We start from the raw sequence: 27,762 nt of genomic DNA on the forward strand, positions 1-27,762 counted from the left end.
GATAAAAGGAAACTTTGGTTATGTATTCCCCTAATTTTTTGTGCAATTCTTCCCCTAATCTAAAATCAGAGATATCTCACATAAGCCCAGTTCAAGACCAGCCTGGGCAACATAGTGAGATTTCTCTACATAAAATTTAAAAATTAGCTGGGTATGGTGATGTGCACCTACAGTCCCAGCTACTCAGGGGGGCTGAGGGAGACTGAGGCTGCAGTGAGCCATGATCATGCTGCTGTGTTTCAGCCTGGGTGACAGAGTGAGACCCTGCCTCAAAAAAAAAAAAAAAGAAAGGAAAAAAGCAAACATTTTAAAAATTCTTTTGAACATTCTTATAATAGTTTACATGAAGTCTTTGTTTACTACATCCAACACCTGAGCCACCTCAGAGACAGTTTGTACTGACTTTTTCTTTATATGGGCCACATTTTCTTTTTTCTTTGCATTTTTCATGAGGTTTTGTTGAAAATTGGACACTTTAAATAATACGTTGTAGCTTTTCTGGATTCTGACTTCCCCATCCTCAGGAGTTGCGTTATTGCTGTTTTCTGTCTCTTGTTTATTACTTTTCAGGACTAATTAAATAAATTCTATCTTCCTAGGAGTATGCAGCCACTGAAGCCTATGTTCTATTTTTAATTATTTTCCTCATTTTTAAGCCTGGCTTCCCAGGAGTCACCCTGGGTCAGCATACCTTGATGGCCACCCAATAATTGGGCAGGGGTTTTACTTAAATATCTTGAGTCAGTAGGGCTTCCACTTTTTGCTGAGGGGATCTGTACATGGATTGGATCACATATTCAAGTTTCAGGCAGTTTACAAGCTGCTTTGACTTTCACTTTCTGTTTATGTAAGGACTTGTGCTCAGCCAGGAACCAGTAGATAACTGGGGCCATCTCTGACCTCTCCTGAGTGTGTGAACCCTTTCAGATCCCCATGAATATATTAAAGCTTTCAAAGCCTAATATCATTGGCCAGATGTATCTTTTACATTTTTGGCTGGTTTACTGTTACCCCTAACAAGTATTGCTGCCTCTGGTAGCTACGATGCTGGCCTTTTCCAAAGACTGGCCACCAATATTGTAATTGCTGACTACAATGTCCCAGGACTTTTCCATGGAGCTCAAAACTAGATCAACCACCTCAAGTGGCAGGAAGACTGTTAGCCTTCACTGTTACCAAGACATGGAGGGTAGGGAGGAAAGAAAAGACAATGGATGCAGTCCCAAATTTAAATGCCACAGACCCTACTCTTCTAACCAATGTTCAATAATTCTTGAATAAATGCTTTCAATTTATTGTATGCCTTTGCTTAATTTCCAGAGTTTCAAAATAGTTGTTGACAATTCTGCCAGTTTTACCACCACATTTTGGAGGTCAGGATTTTCCACGTTTCTCTCTCTGCAATTCTAAAAGTGCCACCTTCTGATAAACTTCAAAAAGAAATCAGATATCATCTAGTTATCTACTCAGATAGATGTTAGTCAGAAGTCTAAGATTGTTACCAGGCATTATATTGTTTTATATCCTGTCTAACAATAATAATAAAATCCTCCATTTCCAAGTAAGAAGAATTGGAATTGGCTTGCTTTTTTTTTTCTTTTCTGGCAGTAGACTTAAAACAAAAAAAAAAACCTTAAAACACTCATGTTTAAATTTTCTCAAGTGTTTTTAATAATTGTGTCTTAATTTTTAGCAATATGAAAGAGATTATAACTAATTGGCTTCTGTATTGTTAAAATATATGTACATGTAATATTTTGATAAAAATTAAAACTAAATACAAATCTGAATTAAATGTAACTAATTAGGAGGGATGGTTTATGATTTGATTAAAAGATAAACACAGAATAGAAACAAGTAAACATATTTCTGATTTTATACAACATATACATTTGTTTTAGGATTAAACCAGTATAACTATATATATATATATATATATATATATATATATATATATAAATTATGTTATAACAAAGATCTATGAAAACATTAAGGAGGGAGAAACTCATTTTGCCTGGGAATATAAGGTGAAATTTGACAAAGAGTTTTTTTATAATAGAGAAGAGAGAGAACGACATTTTAAATAGATAGATTAGCATCTATCAAAATACAGGACTATAAAATTACCTAATGTGTCCAGGAAAGACCAAGTGGCTGGAATGTGGAGGAGAGAGGGATAAAATTCTAAGAAAATGGGATAGGAAAATTCAGTTGATGCTACTGTGAAAGATCTTCAAAGTCCTATTAAAGGGTATGAAATTCATCTATCAAGTAATCTGAGAAATGGCGTGATAAAATCTGTATATGAGAAATACAATTTTGCAAACAACAGAAAGGATGAAGTTATGAATAGCAGAAGAGAAAACAAATGGAAAGTCAAATCATTATTTAAAAGTTGGTGTTAACTCTACAATGTCTATATTGTAGACCTTGTTTCACTTAGAAAAACAAAGATTTTCTTCATTTAATATTGAGATATTTTCCACAAAACATGATGTTTGTGGGACTATTTTTCAACTTCTAGAGTTCTCTTCTGAGTTACTTAAACATAATAAAAAAGATAATGTTGATACATGCATGTCATCCCATTAAATGCCTTATTTACTTCTGCAGAGAAAAAATTAACACGAAATAATATAAAACTAAAAGAAACAGAAGGAAAATACCTGGTGCCAATCTCTGACACTAGTCAAGTTATTGGCTAAGCCAGCCCTATTTTTTATTATCTGTAGAGTGAACAAGTTAGTTAAAAGACTTCAAAAGTCTTGATACAAAAATCCTCAATAAAATACTGGCGAACTGAATCCATTAGCACATCAAAAAGCTTATCCACCATGATCAAGTGGGCTTCATCCCTGGGATGCAAGGCTGGTACAACATATGCAAATCAATAAACATAATCCAGCATATAAACAGAACCAACGACAAAAACCATATGATTATCTCAATATATGCAGAAAAGGCCATTGACAGAATTCAACAACCCTTCATGCTAAAAACTCTCAATAAATTAGGTATTGATGGGATATACCTCAAAATAATAAGACCTATCTATAACAAAACCACAGCCAATATCATACTGAATGGGCAAAAACTGGAAGCATTCCCTTTGAAAACTGGCACAAGACAGGGATGCCCTCTCTCACCACTCCTATTCAACATAGTGTTGGAAGTTCTGGCCAGGGCAATCAGGTAGGAGAATGAAATAAAGGGTATTCAATCAGGAAAAGAGGAAGTCAAATTGTCCCTGTTTGCAGATGACATGATGGTATATCTAGAAAACCCCATTGTCTCAGCCCAAAATCTCCTTAAGCTGATAAGCAACTTCAGCAAAGTCTCAGGATACAAAATCAATGTGCAAAAATCACAAGCAATCTTATACACCAGTAACAGCCAAACAGCCAAACCATGAATGAACTCCCATTCACAATTGCTTCAAAGAGAATAAAATACCTAGGAATCCAACTTATGAGGGTTGTGAAGAACCTTTTCAAGGAGAACTACAAACCACTGCTCAAGGAAATAAAAGAGGATACAAACAAATGGAAGAACATTCCATGCTCATGGGTAGGAAGAATCAATATTGTGAAAATGGCCATACTGCCCAAGGTAATTGATAGATTCAATGCCATTCCCATCAAGCTACCAATGACTTTCTTCACAGAATTGGAAAAAACTGCTTTAAAGTTCATATGGAACCAAAAAAGAGCCCTCATTGCCAAGACAATCCTAAGCCAAAAGAACAAAGCTGGAGGCATCATGCTACCTGTCTTCAAAATATACTACAAGGCTACAGTACCAAAACAGCATGGTACTGGTACCAAAACAGAGATATAGACCAATGGAACAGACCAGAGCCCTCAGAAATAATGCCGCATATCTACAACCATCTGATCTTTGATAAACCTGACAAAAACAAGAAATGGGGAAAGGATTCCCTATTTAATAAATGGTGCTGGGAAAACTGGCTAGCCATGTGTAGAAAGCTGAAACTGGATCCCTTCCTTACACCTTATACAAAAATTAATTCAAGATGGATTAAAGACTTAAATGTTAGACCTGAAACCATAAAAACCCTAGAAGAAAACCTAGGCAATACCATTCAGAACATAGGCAGGGGCAAGGACTTCATGTCTAAAGCACGAAAAGCAATGGCAACAAAAGCCAAAATTGACAAATGAGATCTAATGAAACTAAAGAGCTTCTGCACAGCAAAAGAAACTACCATCAGAGTGAACAGGCAACCTACAGAATGGAAGAATATTTTTGTAATCTACTCATCTGACAAAGGGCTAATATCCAGAATCTACAATGAACTCAAACAAATTTATAAGAAAAAAACAAACAACCCCATCAAAAAGTGGGCAAAGGATATGAACAGACACTTCTCAAAAAAAGACATTTATGCAGCCAAAAGACACATGAAAAAATGCTCATCATCACTGGCCATCAGAGAAATGCAAATCAAAACCACAATGAGATACCATCACACACCAGTTAGAATGGCGATCATTAAAAAGTCAGGAAACAACAGGTACTGGAGAGGAGGTGGAGAAATAGGAACACTTTTACACTGCTGGTGGGACTGTAAACTAGTTCAACCATTGTGGAAGTCAATGTGGCGATTCCTCAGAGATCTAGAACTAGAAATACCATTTGACCCAGCAATCCCATTACTGGGTATGTACCCAAAGGATTATAAATCATGCTGCTATAAAGACACATGCACATGTATGTTTATTGTGGCACTATTCACAATAGCAAAGACTTGGAACCAACCAAAATGTCCAACAATGATAGACTGGATTAAGAAAATGTGGCATATATACACCATGGAATACTATGCAGCCATAAAAAATGATGAGTTAATGTCCTTTGTAGGGACATGGATGAAGCTGGAAACCATCATTCTCAGCAAACTATTGCAAGAACAAAAAACCAAACACTGCACATTCTCACTCATAGGTGGGAATTGAACAATAAGAACACATGGACACAGGAAGGGGAACATCACACACTGGGGCCTGTTGTGGGGTGGATGGAGCGGGGAGGGATAGCATTTGGAGATATACCTAATGTTAAATAATGAGTTACTGGGTTCAGCACACCAACATGGCACATGTATACATATGTAACTAACCTGCACGTTGTGCACATGTACCCTAAAACTTAAAGTATAATAATAAAAAAGAAAAAAAAAGTCTCACCCAGATTTAGGTTGAACCCTTTATGGGTGTTTTCATAAGTTAATTATTAGAAAATTAAACAGGTCAACTAAGTTGGATTGTTCAAGTAAAATATTTTACTTTACCCAAAGAGCAGCACATAAATCCTTGATACTAGTTCCAAGTTTCAGATCTTTAAGTCTGCTGTCAAAAAAATGAAGCTGTTTACGTTTCCTAGCTTTTATCCGTGTTGAACCTATATATAAACAAGTAAAAAAACTTATGACATATTCAAATAACTAAAACCCATACATAAAACCTACATACACACCCTAATAAATTCAATTAATCCTGAAATGGCAAATGAGTTATTTTTGAACAAGCTAAACTCAATCTCATTAATTAAAAGACATAATCTTCTAAAACAGTGTTGTCCTGAAGAACATTCTGTGATAATGAAAACTTTCCATATCTGCCCAGTCCAATACTGTAGCCACTAGCTACACGTGGCTGTTAAATACTTGAAATGTAGCTCCTATGACTGAGTAAATAAAATTTTAATTTATTTTAAAACTTAGCCACACTTGATTTGCTCTAAAATATGAGGGAATAATCTTTGATATAACTAAAACTATTTTGTGCCAATGAAATGTACTATAATCAGGAGAGTTATTTGATTTCTTTGACTTTACATGTATTTTTCAGTGTTTCTAAGAAAATTTTAACACTTATTATTTTATCTTACAATTCTAAGGTAGTCAATACATTAAATGCTAGGAAAGTAGATTTAAATATGCTTGTTTTCAAGACACTGTATGAACTCTAGATATAAAGTGTCTTTAAAAGGAAATAATGAGAAACAAAAATATGCACTAATTCTAATGAAATTCTGGTCCAGGTGTGGTGGCCTACACCTGTAATCTCAACGCGTTGTGAAGCTAAGGTGGAAGGATAGTTTGAGGCCAGGAGTTTAAGACTAGCCTGCACAACATAGCAAGACTCCATCTCTAGAACAAAAAGGAAAAATTTAAAAAACTTGCTGAACATGGTGGCATGCACCTGTAGTCCAATTCTACTCTGGAGGTGAGGCAGGAGGATGACTTGAGCCCAGAAGTTTGAGTCTGCAGTGATCTGTGATCATACCACTGCACTCAGCCTGAGTGACAGAGCAAGGCCCTGTCTCAAAACTAAATACAAAGAAGAAGAAATTCTGGTACATAAATCAAATAATATTTGGCTGTAATGCTGCTTTATTTGCTTAAATAACACTAGCACTTGACACTGTATCTCTATGACAAACCACTACAGCGAGAGGCATACTCATTTTATTAAAAATGTAATATAGTCATTCTATGAGAATAAGAACCATGGTGAAAGAAACTCTTATCCTCCAATTTAATAAATTACATTTTATAGTCACCTGGCATATTGTTTGGAAAGCATGACAATGGTATTAATGTACACCATGCAACGACAGCGGCAAAAAGAAAATTAATCCACCAAGTCCATAGCCATTCTGGACTACCATTATTGACTGTAGTGCTTTAATAGAGAAAAGTGAAAAAAAAAAAAAGCAACTTTAGGTATTTGATTACAACAAAACCATAATCAAACAGAGTGGAGAAAGTGAGAGTGAGAGAGGGAGGGTTGGAGAGTGAGACAGAAATGGAACTTTTTTTGTTAATTTGTTACTATTGTTTGTTTTGTTGAGTGGGAGTAATTGTGAGTCCCCAATTATGTGCTTGTTTTGTCTTACAGGATTCTAATATTTTCCCTTTTCCTTCTTTTTCTTGGCACCACTCAGGTAGCAAAAAGTACTTGTTTCTTCCTATTTAACTTATTTTTATCCACCAGAAGCTATGTATTTGGAACACTACCTTTTTAAATCTTACCTTTCCTTTAAAATCATTCTTAAAAATCAAGCACTGAGACCTTTATGACAAGCTTGGCCCCTTATGTTGCACAACTGAAGCTTTTTATGGCATTTAATCCTTTCAATTACAAATATTTTGAAATCCCTTTCTTCTAGTCCCTTCTCTGAACTTTCAGATTTAGTGTGAATGTATCCTTCTAGTTATTATTCCAAATCACCCTTAGGACCCTTTGCTGTCTTCTGTCTTCTCTGCAATTTTTCTTCATCTGCCTTTGTTCACCATAAAGCCTTGCAGTGGGGAAGGTGATACTGGAAAGTCGAGGGTTCTATGCTGGGATTTGTTATTATTCTCATTTTACTCATAATTATTTTGCAGTTTAAGCATACTTTGTCTTCAATTAATGCTGAAGCCAGGGATTTGTGGAGAATTTTCATAGTTGTGAAGCTATTCTATCATTTAAGGAGGAGATTAGGGGAAGTTGATTAATACATAGACGCCATTGTCTTCTACTTCACACACATTTAAGACCCCCTCCAAACAGTCATTGTGGGAAAATGCTCACATCCACAGAAACCATAGTTTTGGAAGTGCTGGTCTTTCATGGGTGTTTCTGTTGCCAACCAAGATCTGGTGAACAACTTCTTACAGACCTTGTTTCTCATAGGAATGTAGAGAATGTACACTGTCTTATTCACTGATGGGACAGCTCTTTGTCTACTGCTAGCATTATTAAGGAATAGAAATTCCAATTTTCCTAGGGTTGCAGTCTTTGTCATTACCCACTTGTCTCATATATATATATATATATATATATCTGCATATGCTACACTCAGGGAGTTTCAATTCCAGATTGTCACTAGGGCTGCATGTTTCCTCATTGATTATAATAGTCAGGAGTTTTTTTCACTTTTGAACCCAGCTATGTATTCTAACTATATACATTATATTACATGTGATTATTACATATGTGTGTATAATTGTGTACCCGGAAGAGGTAGGGAAATCAACTAAAAAAACTATCAATTGGGAAAAACAATATAATGGTTATATATAAAATATAGAGCTTCCATTCACAATACTAACAAATGTATGAAATGCCTAGGAATAGGCTTAATGGAATATGTTCAATAAAGGAAATTATAAATCTTTATTGAAGGGTATAAAAGAAAAACAGAGAAAATAGTGTAACATACCATATGTATGAAAAGATAACAGTCCTAATGTGGCCCACAAATTCAAGTAATTCAAATCAAAATGCTTTGATTAAAACCTGAGATTATAAAATTTAGATTGAAGAGTCATTTTGCAAACATAGCCCCAATGTTGGATGAAAAACAATAATAAATGGGTACTTCTCTTACCAAATAGAAAACTATACAATAAAGCTTTAGTAACTAAAATATTGTAATATTGGCATGGGAACAGAAATGTTTATCAGGGAATAGATTAAATGAGACAAGAAGGAAATCTATGGATACAGGTAACTTTAGTTTATGATGAAGATGGTATTTAATATCAATAAAAAACACATAATGATACATAAATGTCATCAGTGCAATTAGATATCCTGTTGAAGGAAAAAGAGAAGCTTGGCCCATGCCTCTTATATGCAAAAATAAACTGAAATTGAATGTTAAATATAAACATACAAACACATTTACAAAAGTACTGGAGAAAATATAGTCAAATATTTTAACAAGTTTATAGAGCATAAGAACTTCTTGTCCTAGCCAGAGCAATTAAACAAGAGAAAGAAATAAAGGGCATCCAAATCAGTAAAGAGGAAGTCAAACTGTTACTGTTCACCAATGATATGATTATATAGCTAGAAAACCATAAAGACCCATCCAAAAATCTCCAAGAACTGATGAATGAATTCAGTAAAGTTTCAGGATAATGTATCAATGTACACAAATCAGTAGCACTGCTATACACCGACAATATCCAACCTGGTAAACAAATCAAGAACTCAATCTCTTTTACAACAGCTGCAATAAAATAAAATAAAATAAAAATACTTAGGAACATACCTAACCAAGGAGGTGAAAGACCTCTACCAGGAAAACTACAAAGCACTGCTGAAAGAAATCATAGGTGACACAAATGAATGGAAGCACATTCCATGCTCATGGATGGATAGAATCAATATTGTGAAAATGACCATACTGCCAAAAGCAATCTATTGATTCAATGCAATTTCCATCAAAGTACCAAGATCATTCTTCAGAGAACTAGAAAAAACAATCCTAAAATTCACATGGAACCGAAAAAGAGCCTGCATAGCCAAAGCAAGACTAAGTAAAAATAACAAATCTAGAGGCATCACACTACCTGACTTCAAAATGTACTACAAGGCTATAGTCAGCAAAGCAGCATGCTACTGGTATAAAAATAGGCACACAGACCAATGGGACAGAATAGATAACCCATAAATAAAGCCAAATACTTGCAACCAACTGAACTTTGACAAAGCAAACGAAAATTTTAATCGGGGAAAGGACGTCCTATTCAACAAATGGTGCTTGGATAACTGGCAAGCAACATGTAGAAGAAAGAAACTGGATCCTCATTGTCCATTTATACAAAAATCAACTCAAGTCTTACCTTATTGTCTTACCTTATACAAAAATCAACTCAAGATGGATCAAAGACTTAAATTTAAGACCTGACATCATAAAACTTCTAGAAAATAACATCATAGAAACTCTTCTAGATGTTGGCTTAGGCAAAGAGTTAATGAACAAGAATCCCAAAGCAAATCCCAAAAGCAAAAATAAAGATGAGACCTAATTAAACAGAAAACCTTCTGCACAGCAAAAGAAATAATCAGCAGAGAAAACAGACAACCCACAGTGTGGGAGAAAATATTTGCAAACTATGCATATGACACAGGACTAATATCCAGAATCAACTAGGAATTCAAACAAATCAGTAAGAAAAAAACAATCCCATCAAAAAGTGGGCAAAGAACATCAATAGACAACTCTCAAAAGAAGATATACAAATGCCCAACAAACATATGAAAAAATGCTCAATATCACTAATTATCAAGGAAATGCAAGTTAAAACCACAATGAGATACTACCTTACTCCTGCAAGAATGGCCATAATTAAAAAATAAAAATTAGTAGATGTTGGTGTGGATGTGGTGAGAAGGGAATACTTTTACACTGCTGGTGGAAATGTAAACTAGTACGATCACTATGGAAAACAGTATGGAGATTTCTTAAAGAACTAAAAGTAGAACTACCATTTGATCAAACAATCTCACTACTGGGTATCTACCCAGAACAAAATACGTCATATGAAAAAGACACTTGCACATACATGTTTATAGCAGCACAACTTGCAATTGCAAAAATATGGAACCAGCCTAAATGCCCATCAACAAATGAGTGGATAAAGAAAATGTGGTATATATACACCATGGAATACTACTCCACCATAAAAAGGAACAAAATAGGCCGGGCACGGTGGCTCATGCCTGTAATCCCAGCACTTTGGGAGGCCGAGGCGGGGGGATCACCTGAGCTCGGGAGTTCAAGACCAGCCTGACCAAAGTGGAGAAACCCCATCTCTACTGAAAATACAAAATTAGCCGGGCGTGATGGCGCATGCCTGTAATCCCAGCTACTGGGGAGGCTGAGGCAGGAGAATTGCTTAAACCCGGGAGGTGGAGGTTGCAGTGAGTCGAGATCGCGCCATTGCACTCCAGCCTGGGCGACAAGAGTGAAACTCCGTCTCAAAAAAGAAAAAAAAAAAAAAAAAACAAAACAGGAAGAAAATAATGGCATTTGCAGCAACCTGGATGGAACTGTGCATGTTCTCACTCATTAGTGGGAGCTAAGCTATGAGCATGTAAAGGCATAAGAAGAAATGTAGTGGACTTTGGGGACTTGCGGGGAAGGGTAGGATGGGGGGTGAGGGATAAAAGACTACACATTGCGTACAGTGTACACTTCTCAGGTGGTGGGTGCACCAAAATCTCAGAAATAACCACTAAAGAACTTATTCAGGTAACAAAAAAAAAAACATCTGTTCCCCAAAAACTATCGAAATAAAAAAACAGAACTTCTTACGCAAGAAAGAACATTCAAAGTTTACGGAAAGAAAAATATTGACATATTTGATGATAAAAAACTTTTAAAGTTTCTATAATATACCATATACAAAGTTTAAGGACAGATTGGGAGAAATTATTTGTCATAGGTCTAGCAAACAATTAATATCCATAATAAGTGAAGAATTTTTATAAATCTATAAGAAATAATGAACCAATATAAAAATAAGACAGGAAATAAGAAGCAAATTCAAAAAAATACAGAAGGTTAATATACATACTGAGTCCTAATAATACATTCTCTTTGAGTAATTTAATAAAAGGGACTATTTAAGTGACATAAGGAAAGTTTAAAGAAATCCGTATGGGAAGAGTTGGTATCCTGGGTCTTGCAACAGAAAAGAGCCATTACCACCTGAAAAGGTGCCTGAAGAGGCAAGAGGAGACAGAAATTAAGTGAGCTCTACAGGTGGTTGTATCAGAGGGTCATAAGACAAATGTAGCCTTTATTAAAGAGACACCACCAAGCCATTGAGATTCATCAGGAAAGGAAAGGAAAGAATAAATATCCAGATTTAAGTTTCCTGATGCTCTCAGATCTCTTGCCAGTGCTCTTCACAAGCCAAGCCTAAAACTAAGCTAGATGGTAAAGGAGACCATTGATGTTGTCTATAATAGGTCAACCTCTTTAGGTACAGAGCAGAGTGGAGAAAAGTAGGGAGTGGAACTATAGCAGCAAACTGATGATATCCAACACAATCCATCACTTTTGTACCTCAGAATCTGCTAGTGCCCTTTGCTGGAAAAAAAAAATCTTGGGTGAGAAAATTCTTGAGATAACTACACCAAATCCTGTTAGCTATTATACAATTATTGGGTTATAATAATTCAAATATATTTGCAACTGAAAACTAAAACACTGTTGTAGAAGATGTTGTTAGTGTCCCATTTGTATTATGTCAGCTAGGCATTCATCACTCCCATATATAACAAATGATTAACTTTGAATAGCAGGAACTTTATGCTTGGCCCAGTTCTCAGAGAGCAGGTCAGAAATACCTAGGGCTTAATAATAACCCCAGGAGCATCGCTTGACCAACAATTTCTAGGAGTTAGTGGATATATATATATATATATATATCTGGGATAACTCATATCTTACACTGTCCGCCAGAGTTCTCCAGTGGGATTGAGTCCTAGTTGCCCCAAGCAGTAAATTGCTCAATATAATGAACACTTTATTGTCTTCTTTAACTTCCCATGCTTATTTCCCCACTACCCTATCATGCTTCCTAGTATCATTTCTCAAATTAATAGTGTGCATTCATGTATTTATCTCAAATTCTTTGTCTCAAGTACCTCGAGAGAAACGCATTATGTCTAAAACAGTTACCATTACCAGGGATCATCATATAACCTAGAAGAATAAAAATTAGAAGAAAATTAACACAAAACCTAGTTGCTACTGTCCCTGCATCATTAGTAGTGACAAGGTCTGAGTTTACCATCACATCTTCCTTCATTCACCATCTATCATATGAATACCTTACCCTCAGTTAGCACCTTGGTTGGAAAGAATACTTCACCTGGTGAGGTGACCCAAACTATCATTCCTATAAGATCTGAGCCTTAGTGGTATTTTCTTTAATGAGTTGAGGCAGTTATTCATTAAAGAGAACTACTGGACAATGTGAATACTAAGAATCAAGTAAATCCCCTGGATTTCAAACAAAGTTGTGCCTGTCTCTACTATACAGCAGAAACCCATTCCTCCCCCACCAGAAACTCAGAATATTCACATTAGTTAGTATTGGGATTCTCTTTTTCCTTTTTAACTTTTATTTTAAGTTCATGGGTATAAGTGCAGGATGTAGAAGTTTGTTAAATAAGTAAATGTGTGTCAGGGGTTTGTTTTACAGATTATTTCATCAACCAGGTATTAAGCCTAGTATTAATTAGATGCTTTTTCTGATCCTTTTCCTCCCCCCATCCTCTGCCCTCAAGTAGGCTGCAGCTATTTTTCCTATCTATGTATCTATGTGTTCTCATCATTTAGCTCCCATTTATAAGAGAAAATATACGGTATTTGGTTTTCTATTCCTGCATTAGTTTACTAAGGATGATGGCCTCCGGCTCCATTCATATCCCTCCAAAGGACATGATCTCATTCCTTTTTATGGCTGCATAGTATTCCCTGGTGTATATTTACCACATTTTCTTTGTCCAGTCTATCATTGATGGGCATTTAGATCAATTCCATGTCTTTGCTATTGTGAATAATGCTGCAATGATCATATGTGTGCATGTGTCTTTATAACTGGATGATGTTTATCTTTGGTATATACCCAGTAATAGGATTGCTAGGCTGAATGGTATTTCAGTCTCTAGGTCTTTGAAGAATTACTGCACTGTCTTCCACAATGGTTGAACTAATTTATACTCCCACCAAGAGTGTAAAAGAGTTCCTTTTCTCCACAGCCTCACCAGCATCTGTAATTTTTTGACTTCTTAATAGCCATTGTGACTTATGTGAAATAGTACCTCATTGCGGTTTTGATTTGCATTTCTCTAATGATTAGTGATGTTGAGACTTTTTTCATATGATTGTGGACCACATGTATGTCTTCTTTTGAGAAGTGTCTGTTCATGTCCTTTGCCCACTTTTTAATGGAGTTGTTTGTTTTTATTCTTGTAAATTTATATTCCTTATAGATGCTGGATATTAGACCTTAGTCAGATGCATGTTTGTTAAAATTTTCTCCCATTCTGTAGGTTGTCTGTTTACTCTGTTGATAGTTTCTTTGGCTGTGCAGAAGCTCTTTAGTTTAATCAGATCTCAATCGTCAATTTTTGTTTTTGTTGCAATTGTTTTGGTGTCTTCATCATGAAATCTTTGCCCATGCCTATTCCTGAATGGTACAGCCTAGGTTTTCTTCTAGGGTTTTTGTAGCTTTGGGTTTTACATTTAAGTCTTTAATCCATCTTGAGTTGATTTTTGTATATTGTGATTTTTACATATGATGTATATGAAGTTCTGATTTCTTTGTAAACCTCGTCTTTACCAAAAATACAAAAACATTATCCTGGTATGAGGATGCATGCCTGTAGTCCTAGCTACTCCAGAGGTGGGAGGATCACCTGAGTCCAGGAATTGAGGCTTTAGTAAGCTGTGATTATACCACTGCACTCCAGCCTGGGTGGCAGAGTAAGAATCTCTTTAAAAAAAACAAAACAAAACTGGTGGCAGGCAAGAGATCTTGTGCAGGGGACCTCCCATTTATAAAACCATCAAATATCATGAGACTTATTCACTACATACGAGTACAGTATGAGGGAAACTGCCCCCACGATTCATTTATTTCCACTTGGCCCTGCCCTTATCATGTGGGGGTTATTACAATTGAAGGTGAGATTTGTGTAGGGACACAGCCAAACTGTATCAGTGGCATTGAATGTTCTTTTGCATTTGTGTGGTATCAGTTGTAATATCTCCCATTTCATTTCTAATTGAGCTTATTTGAATCACCTTTCTTTCCTGGTTAATCTCACTAATGGTCTATATATTTTGTTTATCTTTTCAAAGAACCAGTGTTGTGTTTCATTTATCTTTTGTATTTTTGGTTTCAATTTCATTTAGTTCTGCTCTGATCTTTGTTATTTCTTTCCTTCTGCTGGTTTTGTGTTTGGTTCATTCTTGTTTCTCCAGTTCCTTGAGGTGTGACCTTAGATGGTCTAATCATGCTCTTTCAGACTTCTTGATGTAGGCATTTAATGCTATAAACTGTCCTTTTAGCATTGCTTTTGCTGTATCCTAGGGGTTTTGATAGGTTTGTGTCACTATCATCGTTCAGTTCAAAGAAATGTTTAATTTCCATATTGATTTCATTATTGATCCAATAATAATTCAGGAGCAGGTTGTTTAATTTCCATGTATTTGCATGGTTTTGAGGTTTCCTTTTGGAGTAGATTTCCAATTTTATTCCACTGTGGTCTGAGAGGATACTTGATATGCTTTTGATTGTCTTAAATTTATCGAGACATATTTTGAGGCCTATCATACGGTCTATCTTGGAGAATGTTCCGTGTGCTGAGGAAAAGAATATATCCTGCAGTTTTGGGGTAGAGTGTTCTGTAAATATCTGTTAAGTCCATTTGTTCTAGGGTATATTTTAAGTCCATTGTTTCTTTGTTGACTTTCTGTCTTGATGACCTATCTAGTGCTGTCAGTGGAGTACTGAAGTCCCCACTATTATTGTGTTGTCATCTATCTCATTTCTTACATAGAGTAGTAATTATTTTAAAAATTTAGGAGCTCCAGCATTAAGTACATATATATTTAGGATTGTGACATTTTCCTGTTGAACTAGACTTTTTATCATTTTATAATATCCCTCTTTGTCTTTTTTAACTGTTGTTGCTTTAAAGTCTGTTTTGTCTGATATAAGAATAGCTACTCCTGCTCACTTTTAGTTACCATTTGCATGGAATATCTTCTTCTACCCTTTTGCTTTAAGTTTGTGTGAGTCCTTATGTATTACGTGAGTCTCTTGAAGACAGCAGATACTTCATTTTCTTCTAGGGTTTTTATGGTTTTAGGTCTTACGTTTAAGTCTTTAATCCATCTTAAGTTAATTTTTGTATACGGTGTAAGGAAAGGATCCAGTTTCAGCTTTCTACATATTGCTAACCAGTTTTCCCAGCACCATTTATTAAATAGGGAATCCTTTCCCCATTGCTTGCTTTTGTCAGGTTTGTCAAAGATCAGATGGTTGTAGATGTGTAGCGTTATTTCTGAGGCCTCTGTTCTGTTCCATTGGTCTATATGTCTGTTTTGGTACCAGTACCATGCTGTTTTGCTTACTGTAGCCTTGTAGTATAGTTTGAAGTCAGGTAGCGCGATGCCTCCAGCTTTGTTCTTTTTGCTTAGGATTGTCTTGGCTATGCAGGCTTTTTTTTTTGGTTTCACATGAAGTTTAAAGTAGTTTTTTCCAATTCTGTGAAGAAAGTCATTGGCAGCTTGATGGGGATGGCATTGAACCTATAAATTACCTTGGGCAGTATGGCCATTTTCACGATACTGATTCTTCCTATCCATGAGCATGGAATATTCTTCCATTTGTTTGTGTCCTTTTTTATTTCATTGAGCAGTGGTTTGCAGTTCTCCTTGAAGAGGTCCTTCACATCCCTTGTAAGTTGGATTCCTAGTTATTTTATTCTCTTTGTAGTAATTGTGAATTGGAGTTCACTCATGATTTTGCTCTCTGTGTGTTGTTGGTGTATAGGAATGCTTGTGATTTTTGCACATTGATTTTGTATCCTGAGACTTTGCTGAAGTTGCTTATCTGCTTAAGGAGATTTTGGGCTGAGACGACGGGGTTTTCTGAACATACAATCATGTCATCTGCAAACAGGGACAATTTGAATTCCTCTTTTTGTAATTAAATACCCTTTATTTCTTTCTCTTGCCTGATTGCCCTGGCCAGAACTTCCAATACTATGTTGAATAGGAGTGGTGAGAGAGGGCATCCTTGTCTTGTGCCGGTTTTCAAAGGGAATGCTTCCAGTTTTTGCCCATTCAGTATGATATTGGCTGTGGGTTTGTCATATATAGTTCTTATTATTTTGAGTTACATTCCATCAATACCTAGTTTATTGAGAATTTTTAGCATGAAAGGCTGTTGAATTTTGTTGAAGGCCTTTTCCACATCTACTGCGATAATCGTGGCTTTTGTCGTTGGTTCTGTTTATGTGAGTGGATTATGTTTATTGATTTGCGTATGTTGAACCAGCCTTGCATCCCAGGGATGAAGTCCACTTGATCATGGTGGAACTTTTTGATGTGCTGCTGGATTCAGTTTGCCAGTATTTTATTGAGGATTTTCGCATCGATATTCATCAGGGATATTGGCCTAAAATTCTCTTTCTTGTGTGTGTGTCTCTGCCAGACTTTGGTTTCAGGATGATGCTGGCCTCATAAAATGAGTTAGAGAGGATTCCCTCTTTTTGTAGTGATTGGAATAGTTTCAGAAGGAATGGTACCAGCTCTTCTTTGTACCTCTGGTAGAATTCAGTTGTGAATCTGTCTGGTCCTGGACTTTTTTTGGTTGGTAGGCTATTAATTATTGCCTCGATTTCAGAACCTGTTATTGGTCTATTCAGAGATTCAACTCCTTCCTGGTTTAGTCTTGGGAGGGTGTATGTCTCCAGGAATTTATCCATTTCTTCTAGATTTTCTAGTTTATTTGCATAGAGATGTTTATAGTATTCTCTGATGGTAGTTTGTATTTCTGTGGGATCGGTGGTGATATCCCTTTTATCATTTTTTATTGTGTCTACTTGATTCTTCTCTCTTTTCTTCTTTATTAGTCTTGCTAGCGGTCTATTTTGTTGATCTTTTCAAAAAACCAGCTCCTGGATTCATTGATTTTTTGAAGGGTTTTTTGTCTCATGGGGTGTTCCCTTGATGTGGTGCTCTCCTGCTTCCCCTAGGGATGGGGCTTCCTGAAAGCTGGACTGTAGAGATTATTATTTCTCTTCTGGGCCTAGCTACCCAGTGGAACTACCAGGCTTCAGGCTGGTACTGGGGAGCATCTCTAAAGAGTCCTATAATATGACTTGTCTTAAGGCCTCTCAGCCATGGAATCCAGCACCTGTTCTGGTGGAGGTAGCAGGGGAATGCAGTGGATTCTGTGAAGGTCCTTGGTTGTAGTTTTGTTTAGTGCACTGGTTTTCCGATTGTTTTTTATGCTTGCAATAAAGGTGTCATGTGGACAGACTCAGGACCTCTGATTAGCCAAGATGTTATAGGCGGTGGAGTTAGCTTTGTTTTCTCCTTTCTTGGGGCATGGTTTTTCTTTCGTGAGTTGTTGTAATGATTTCTCCATGGTCATTTTTCACATGGGCCCATTAATGAAGACCTAGGTTGGTTTTTAAAAAAAGAGACAGAGGCTCACTGACATTAACAGGATTGGTGATACTGTTCGACTGACTTGAGAACCTTCCAAAGTAAATACCTTCTTCATGCACCCCTTCAGAGAGGTTCAATCACATGTTCTCCTTACCACCTATTTTCCAGTCTTGCTCTAAGTCTCTAACTACCCAAACAAGCTGAACATAAATCATTAGAGATTTATACCTCAGGCCATCTCTCCTATATTAAGTGAACAACCTTAATACAGGACAGCCTGAAATTCTAACTGCTAGACGGGTTTCCTGTATCTTAGGGTCACTGTTTAGTGAAGCCATAATGTAGTGACCATTCCTTTCTGAACATTCACACCCTTAAATGTTTCCTTTTCTCTGGAAATATTCTCTAGCGTTGTTAAAAGAACCCATACAGCCCAGAATTCTTTAAAATTACTTTTGTCATTTGAATTAAATGCTACACCCCCTTAATTTCCTAAAGCCTTAATCCCAATCCACAACCTGTGATAATTTTAATAACTATGTCCAATTTATCCCTAGCAAGAATATCTGTGTACACAAACATTCAACATAGTTCTGGAACCCTATTGCTACTTCTGATACTACTTCTAATATCACTCAGAATCCTGGTAGAAAATGTATAGTTAACTCACACTAGATCATTTGAAGAGTGATAAGGGAACTATTTTTAGTAATGTGGGCAGACTTCAGGAAAAATAACAAGGCACAGTATAGCATTCTGGGGCTAGCTATAGTAGCAAGCTCTTATCACAGCCCTGAATGTCATTGGAATAGTGCTTAATAAATGTTGAGGGTATCCTGCTGATAGCCATGGCCTTCAGAAGAGAAATACAACCAATCTGGGTACAAGCCTTCAGGAAGAACCGAAAGAATAAATGCCGTAATCTTAAGCTTCCCCTGCCTTCTCATCTGCCAATGACTCTCAGTGGCAAAACCCAAGTGAAATCTAGATAGAGTACAGGGGAATACATTGAGGCTGTCAATACAGGTCAGCCTCCCTGAGCAGAGGAGGGTGGAGAAGATTTTAGAAAGATGAAGAGTAAATTTAGAGAGGCAAACAAAATATATTCAGCACACAGCTTATTCCCTGAAAACTTATCTGTTCCCTTTTATGATATTTGTCTGGTAGTTACCAAAACGTTATACTAGCTGGGTAAGAACCCAAGTGAGTTGCCAGGGGAACTAGCAGGATAGTTTCCAGGTAGTACCTGTAGCAATAAACAACCATGGAACTATTCTTCGTTATCTCAGTTTCTACTAGTTCTTCCTTCATATGAACTCAGAATTTCAGAAATGGAAGGTACACTTCTCTATTTTCTTAAAGTGGTAGGTATAGCTCCTTAATTAACTCCATCATCTCAACAAGAGAACAAGAAAAGTTGAGGAGGAGGTAATTGATGGTACTAGTTCCCAATATATAATTAAAATACAGCTTTAAAATATATATTTATGTAGCTGTAGAAAGGAAATAATAGAGATTACAGCAGAAATACTGTAAATGAAATAGAGCCTGGAAAAACCATAGAGAAAATAAACAAAACAAAGAGATGGTTTTTTAAAAGAGATTAACAAAATTGACAAACCTTGGCCAGAGAAATTAAGAAAAAAGAGATAAGACTCAAATAACAAAAATCAGAAATGAGCGGAAGACTTTACAACTAAATGCCACAGAAGTAAGAAGAATCACAAGAAACTACTATGAATAATTATATCCCAACAAATTAGATAACTTAGAAGACATGGATACATTTCTAGAAACATTCAACCTACCAACACTAAATGATGAAGAAACAAAGTATCTGAACAGACCTGTAACTAGTAAGGCGATTGAATCAGCCATCAAAAACCTCCCAACAGAGGAAAGCCTAGGGCCAGATAGCTTCACTGGAGAACCGTACCAAATATTTCAATAAGAATTAACAATAATCCTTCTCAAAATCCTCCAAGTAATTGAAGAGGAGGGAATACTTCAAATTCTTTCTATGTGGCCAAGATACTCTAATACTGAACCTAGACAAAGATACTACAAGAAAACTACAGACTAATATCTCTGATGAATACTGATGAAAAAAATCCTAACCAAAACACAAGCAAATTGAATGTAACAACATATTAAAGGGAATATACATCATAATCAAGTGGGATTTGTTCCTGGAATATAAAGATGGTTCAGCATATGAAAATAAATCAGTGTAATACACCACATTAACATAATAGAGAAAAACCACATGATCATGTCAATTGATTCAGAAAAAGCATTTGACAAAATTCAATGCCCTTTTAGGACAAAAACACTGAGAAAACTAGGAATACAAGGAAATTACACCTCAATATAGTAAAGGCCTTGTATTAAAAGCCTACAGTTAACATCATACTCAATGGTGAAAACCAGCAAGTTTTCTAAGATCAGGAACAAGTCCATAGTTTGTTCTCACCATGTTCGACATAGTACTGGAAGGTCCTAGCCAGAAAAATTGGGGAAGAAAAAGAAATAAAAGGCATCCAAACAGGAGACGAAGAAGTAAAATTATTCCTGTTCTCAGATGACATGATCTTATATATAGAAAACCCTAAGGATCATACATACTTGCATACACATAACATATGTGTAACTATTAGAACTACTAAATGAATTTAGTAAAGTTGCAGGATGCAATATCAACACACAAATATCAGTTGTGTTTCCATACACTGACAATGAACAGTGTACAAGGAGGAGAAAGACTTGCGCATTGCAAACTATAAAACATTATTGAAAAAAATTAAAGACACAAATAGATGTAAAGCGATCCCATGTTTATGGATTGAACATGATAATTAATATTAATATTCTTAGAATTAGAATATTGTTAAAATGTTTATACAACCCAAAGTGAAATACAGATTTAATGCAATCCCTATCAAAATTCCAATGGCGTTTTTTACAAAAATAGAAAAAAAATCCTGTGGAATCAGAAAACACCCTGAACAGCCAAATCAATCTGCAAAAAGAAAAACAAAGTTGGAGGCATAACACTTCCTGATTTCAAATATATTGCAAAGCTACAGTCCTCAAAACAGTATGGTACTGGTATAAAGACCGACACACAGACCAATGAAATAGAATAGAGAACCCAGAAATAAACCCTCATATATACGGTGAAATGATCTTTGACAAGGGTGCCAAGGCTACACAACGTGCAAAGAATTGTCTTCAAAAAACAGTGTTGGGAAAACTGGATATCCACATGCAAAAGAATGAAGTTGGAACCTTACCTTACACCATATACAAAAATTAACCCAAAATGGATTAGACATCTAAACACAAGGCTTGAAACCATAAAGTTCCTAGAGGAAAGCATAGGGAGAATGCTTCATGCCATTGGATTTGACAATTATTTTTTGGATATTACACCAAAAGCCCAGGCAGCAAACCAAAAACAGACAAATGCACTACGTAGAACTTAAAAACTTTTTTGCAGTAAAGGAAACAATTGGCGAAGTGAAAAGGCAACCTGCAGAATGGGAGAAAACATTTGCAAACCATGTATTGAAAAGAGGCTAATATGCAGAATATATGAAGAACTTCAACCCAATAGCAACAAAAAACAATCTGATTTAAAAATGGCCAAAGGACTTGGATTGATAAAAGAAGGTATACAAATGGTGAAGAAGCATTGAAAAGATACTCAACACTACTAATAATCAGGGAAATGCAAATCAAAACCACAATAAGGTATCACCTTGGATCCATTAGGATGGTCACTATCAGAAAAACAAACAAACAAACAAACAGAAAAAACAAACAAAACAGTATTGGTGAGGATGTGGAGAAATTGGAACCCTGTGCACTGCAGGAATGTAAAATGGTGCAGTCGTTATAAAAAACAGTATAAAAGTTTTTTGAAAAAATAAAACTGGAAAAATAGACTTACCATATGATCTAGCAATCCAGTTTCTGAGTATATATACAAAAGAATTGACAACAGGATCTCTGTGGGATATTTGTACACCTGTATTAATTGCAGCATTATTCACAATAGTAAAGAGCTGGAAGCAACTTTAATGTCCATTGAAAAATGAATGAATAAAGCCAGTGTGGTATGTACAATAATACAGTGGAGTATTATTCAGCCTTAAATGAAGAAGGATATCCTGTTATCTGCTACAACATGCATGAAACTTCAAAATATTATTTAAAGTGAAATAAGCCAATCACAAAAAGAAAAATACTGCATGATTCCAGTTTTATAAGGTGTCTAAAATAGTCAGACTCTCAGAAAACAAAAGTAGAACAATGATTGCATTTTTGCAAGATGCAAAAATTCTAGATATATATTGAAAAACAATGTACACATAGTTAACAGTGCTGTACTATGCACTTAAAAATGTTTAAGATGTATATTTCAGATGTATTTATATGTACAAATATGTGCATATAAGTCACATTTGCATATATTTTTTCTAAAACTATGGTTATTACAAATTAAATATATATATTTACTTGTAAGCTATGGTAGCTATTTAGTAAGTATTTTATACAATGTAAACAAAAAAAGAAAAAATAATGCCTTACTTTGTTGCAGAAGTAGTATTCTCAGGGACTTTAACTAGTGGTGCTCCTAGCACATAACCCAGAGCATATCCAATCATTAATGTACATTCTGCAATACCTGTAAAATAAGCACTGAAACTGAACATCAAACAATTTCATAAGCCAGCTTCGTTATGATAAAAATTGACTGAAATTGATTACTTCTGAAAGCTTTTCATAGCATTCTGTATTAGTCAGAGCTCTCCAGAGAAACAAAATCAATAAAAGACAGAGAAAAACAGTAATGGAAAACCAAGTATCATTATGTTCTCAGAAGTGGGAACCAAGCTATGAGGATGCAAAAGCATAAGAATGATATAATGGACTTTGGGGACCAGGGGGTAATGGTGAGAGGTGGGTGAGGGATAAAAGACTGCACATTGGGTATAGCGTACACTGCTTGGGCGATGGGTGCACCAAAATCTCATAAATCACCACTAAAGAGCTTATCTATGTAACCAAATACCACCTGTTCCCCCCAACACTACTGAAATTAAAAAAAATTTTAAACACAAAAATAAAAATGACCTTCAAAAAACAAAGACATAGAGAACAGACAGATTCATTTTAAGGAATTGGCTCATACAAAATACAATTATGAGGCCTAGCAAGTCCCAAATTTGTAGGGCAGGCCAGCAGGCTGGAAATTCAAGTAAGAGTTGATGTTACAATCTTTAGGTAGAATTGCTTCTTCAGAAAACCTCAGTTTTTGCTCATAGAACCTTCAACTGATTGAACGAGGCCCATCCACATTATGAAATCAGTTTTGCTCAAAATCTGCTGATTGTAAATGTTCATCGCATCTAAAAATGACAGTCACCAAAACATCTGGAGTAGTGTTTGTCTTTACAACTAGGTGTCATAACCCAGCCAAGCAAACACATAAAACTAACCATCATACATACTATCCAATGCATGTATTAGAGAAACTCAGTATATAATTCATTATACTTTATTTAATCTATATATTTAATGTAATATACATGAAATGTATTTAATATAACTAGAAATTAAAAATATCTTATTTTATTTAATTTGGGGTGCTCTAGCAAGATGATACTTTAAAGTTATCATTACTTCTGCACCCTTCACCTTAGCTACCAGGATGTGTCAATACACCTTCGCAATAAGTATATAAAAACAACTTTAAATTTATTTTCAAAAGTGATAGTTAGATAACCCTGTAAAATAGATGATCTACCAGTACCAGAATCTATTGCAATATAAGACAGTACAGGTTATTCTGAGATATAGCCAGGATTACTTATTGTAGGATACAGTGGCATAGACATTGTAAATAGGGATAGTATGCTATTATTAATTAAGTATATATACACATATATGAATATACATATTTATAAATGTACATACATATACATAAAGAGTATAATTTTTATTAAGAAAGTATTTTTTGTTTGTTTGTTTGAGACGGAGTCTTGCTCTGTCACCCAGGCAGCAATGGTACGATCTTGGCTCGCTGCAATCTCTGCCTCCTGGGTTTAAGCAAGTCTCCTGCCTCAGCCTCCAGAGTAGCTGAGATTACAGGTGCTCGCCACCATGCCCAGCTAATTTTTTTGTATTTTTAGTAAAGACAGGGTTTCACTATGTTGGCCAGGCTGGTTTTGAACTCCTGACCTCAAGTGATCTGCCCACCTCAGCCTCTCAAAGTTCTAGGATTACAGGCATGAGCCACCATGCCTGGCCGAAAGTACGTATTTTTTCAATTGCTCTATATATTTTCAGTGACATTAAGGTGACTTGTCTAGAATCTCAAATGTCAAACAGCTACTTAGAATTAGGTGAATCAATGTGATTTGGAGGTTTAGCATACCAATTATCATTTATTACAATGTTATCATAAGGGCCAATAGTACTTCTATATCAGCTTAGATATGCATACCAAAATTCAAAGAAAACTCAAAATGGGTCAATCGTAATAGAGGGGGTAAAACTTGCCTAAATAGATACCAGCTGAGTGTGTAGCAACATTCTCATCAATAAAGGTTATTCCAAGGATATAAAGAGGCATTCCTGCTATTCCCTGCACAGTCTGCCCAAGGATGAAGAAAGACAGGTATTTTGATTGGAACGATATACCACTGCTCTGGCAGCCACTGACAACCTTTATTTCTTCGCAAATATCTTTTGAAAATACAATGATTATATTTTTGTTAATTGAACTCAAACATACAACAAATGTGCAGTATTCTTTATCAAATATTTTACAAGCTATTTCCAAAATTATGCTTTTTTCTTTTAGTTAACATTTCATTTACATTGAATGTAGTAGTACTGCAATCAATCATCATGTTCTCAGAAAAATGCCATCATACAATTTGGGCCAGACACAGCACACACCTGTAGTACCAGCTACTAGGAAAGGTGAAGTGAGAGGATTGTGACAAGCCTGGGCAACATATTGTGACCCCGTCTCCAAAATAAAAAATAAAAAAAAGGAAGAAATTGTGTGGGAATCCTGCAAAAGATGCATATATTATAAACCAAAACATAAATGTGCATGCATGATTGTATATATGTGTGCATAAATATGTTTGTATATATATATGCATTTGCACACAGACATAGCACATATTCCTCTTAAATTTGGCATCTAGTTCCCCTGACTTTTGACCCTAGGCTAAAAGTATTTCTAATGTTCTAGATTATCTGAGTTATCAAAGAGTACTTTCTGAGTTTAGTTTTATGTTCACCTCTTTAACAATCTTTATATTCACTTTGTCTCACTCTGATTAAATAATTTCCCATTTTAAACCCACTAACTTTTAGAACATATGTTCATAAGGACAAGGCATTATACAGTAAACATTTCTTTCCGTTAGAGTTAGTCATTATGTGGTCATCCACTAGATTTTAATATCTTTCAGGTCACAGTATATTTCTTATACTTTTTTTTATTCACATGGTTATATAACAATATTAAGTAAATGCTTGTGTAATTAAATTTGTTTGTAGATTGTTAGATCCAGGCAGTACTATTAGATTATATTGGCCATGGTTATTTAACCATGGGTTGACATTTAACAAAATGCTCTTAAAATAATATTGTAGAAACACTATTAAAGTGCAGATTGCAATACAGTATACAAATGAAAATTTTCATCTGGTTTAGTATCCATGTGAAATGATTTTGACTCCATATCAAGTGGGAGGTAGTCTCTACAACTGTCATTCAAATGCCAAAGGTTCAATTTTATACAGACATATTAACTTGTGATATCAGTGTCAATGTGATATTTCCAACACCCTGACCTCTTAGTTCCTTGAACTTTTTTCCTGTTATGCACTGTACTCCACCTACCTTGGCTAGTTATATGTTTTGGCTCTGTGTCCCCACCCTAATCTCATGTGGAATTGTAATTCCCAATGTTGCGGGAGGGAACTGGTGGGAGGTGACTGGATCACGGGAGCAGATTTCCCCCTTGCTGTTCTCGTGATAGTGAGTGAGTTCTCACATGATCAGGTTGTTTGAAAGTGTGTAACACTCCCCACTTTGCTCACTCTCTCCTGCTACAATGTGAAGATAGGCTTGCTTCCCCTTCAACTTCCACTATGATCGTAAGTTTCCTGAGGCCTCCCCAGCCCTCCTGTACAGGCTGCAGAACTGTGAGTCAATTAAATCTTCTTTCTTTATAAATTACCCAGTCTCAGGTAGTTCTTTATAGCAGTCTGAGAATAGACAAATACAGCTAGTAATTTTAAATGTCAAAAATAATAACTACAAACCTTTCCTAATGATAATTTCAAGCATCTACATTCTAACCACCCCTATCTTTCCGCTCACTCTTTCCAGCAACCCAATTCCAACAATCCTTAAAATTCATCAGGGTATATAATCCATTGATTCTGCTCCTTTTCACTATCCCAATGTCCCCTTCATGTCCTTACTTCTTTCACTATCATTTAAATACTTTTAATTCCCTTGCTCTCTTTCAAATCATGCAAAACCATGGTAAAACTGCAACCCTACTCAAAATAACTCTTCTTCCCACTCCCTACATGTACTGTTAAAGCTTGATGTGGCTGCACAACCATGCAAATCCCACTTTGAGTTCATGATTAATAAACTCAAGGAGGTCCTTCAAGCTCCTGATAATAATAAAAAATGCCCCTAATCGATTCACTCTTCCCTTCTCAAAGAAAATTCAAGTTGTTTGTTTCCCTTCTCCTAGGGATCACAGTACTGAGCTTCCTACTGAAAAACATCTGAAAATAAATGTTTTCTATCAATAGACTAAAATTAATCATTAACTTCCTCTGTGATGACATATATGTCCACTGGAATGCTACAATTAGTTAATTAGCAAACTTGGTCATATAAATCAAATGGATGGATGGATAGATATACAGACAAATAATTATCACAGTCTATTTTAAGTTCCTTGAGCCAAGGTTTGAATGAATATTGATTTGATGTATGACAGTATATTTTAAAACCTTACCTTCAATTCCTACCTTACTTTGTTTATTTTCTTCATGAATGGATGGAAAAGCACATACAAGTGATCCAAGTCCTATTAAAAAGGAGGAAGCTACAAACCATATTACTTTTTTTCTGTCTCCATAGAATGCTATAAATATTGCTACCAGGCCAGATGAAATATCGTAACTCTTTTCCAATGCCAACTTCTCAATGGTTTTCAGTTGATATTCCTTCTGAAAATCGCCAATGCTGACATCTATAAGACCAAACACCACACCTAAAATGTAAAAAGAAAGAGAAAACAACGATATGCATTTTAAGAGGTCATTATGATTATTACAAAGCAAAATTTAAATTACATGATGTAAGTTTATTTTAAATTATTCTGAATGTTTAAAAGCTATAAGCATGTAACAATTCCTTTTCTAAAACATAAATAGGCCTTAACCTCTACAAAATATTCACTAATTGAATTTTTGAAGCTATTTTTTAACTACCTCTCTGAGTAATTTCCTAAAGAATAGTGATTGCTGTGTCATCTCACTTAGTACTGATCTTTGTTTTTATGTATTGCATTTCACATTATAAAAAATTTAAAACCATTACTAATATAATATTTATTTATCTACCATATAGAATAGAAAATAAAACATTATCAAAATAGTTAAAGCCCAATGCATATTTCCCAAACTCGTTTGTCTCCC

At 35.5% G+C, this 27,762-nt stretch overlaps 1 protein-coding gene across 21 annotated transcripts in view; it reads right to left on the reverse strand.

Moving 5' to 3' along the window:
• Positions 1-27,762, reverse strand: part of SLCO6A1 (solute carrier organic anion transporter family member 6A1) — a 127,097-nt gene that overhangs the window by 81,158 nt on the left and 18,177 nt on the right. For 11 of the 21 annotated variants that reach the window (XR_010157298.1, XR_010157294.1, XR_010157295.1 and 8 more), the window contains exons 2-6: positions 27,078-27,335; positions 24,574-24,759; positions 22,600-22,696; positions 6,586-6,707; positions 5,312-5,421 (exon numbers count right to left, since the gene is read on the reverse strand). Coding sequence is in view for 9 of the 21 variants with exons in the window: in XM_009449413.5 (XP_009447688.3) it covers positions 5,312-5,421; positions 6,586-6,707; positions 22,600-22,696; positions 24,574-24,759; positions 27,078-27,335 (773 nt within the window). In the remaining 12 variants the exon portion in view is untranslated. The remainder of the gene's footprint in view (positions 1-5,311; positions 5,422-6,585; positions 6,708-22,599; positions 22,697-24,573; positions 24,760-27,077; positions 27,336-27,762) is intronic. The other 10 variants (XR_010157290.1, XR_010157291.1, XM_016953555.4 and 7 more) reach the window with 2 other exon arrangements.

Source organism: Pan troglodytes, chromosome 4 (assembly GCF_028858775.2).
Source record: "Pan troglodytes isolate AG18354 chromosome 4, NHGRI_mPanTro3-v2.0_pri, whole genome shotgun sequence".
Lineage (NCBI taxonomy): Eukaryota > Metazoa > Chordata > Mammalia > Primates > Hominidae > Pan > Pan troglodytes.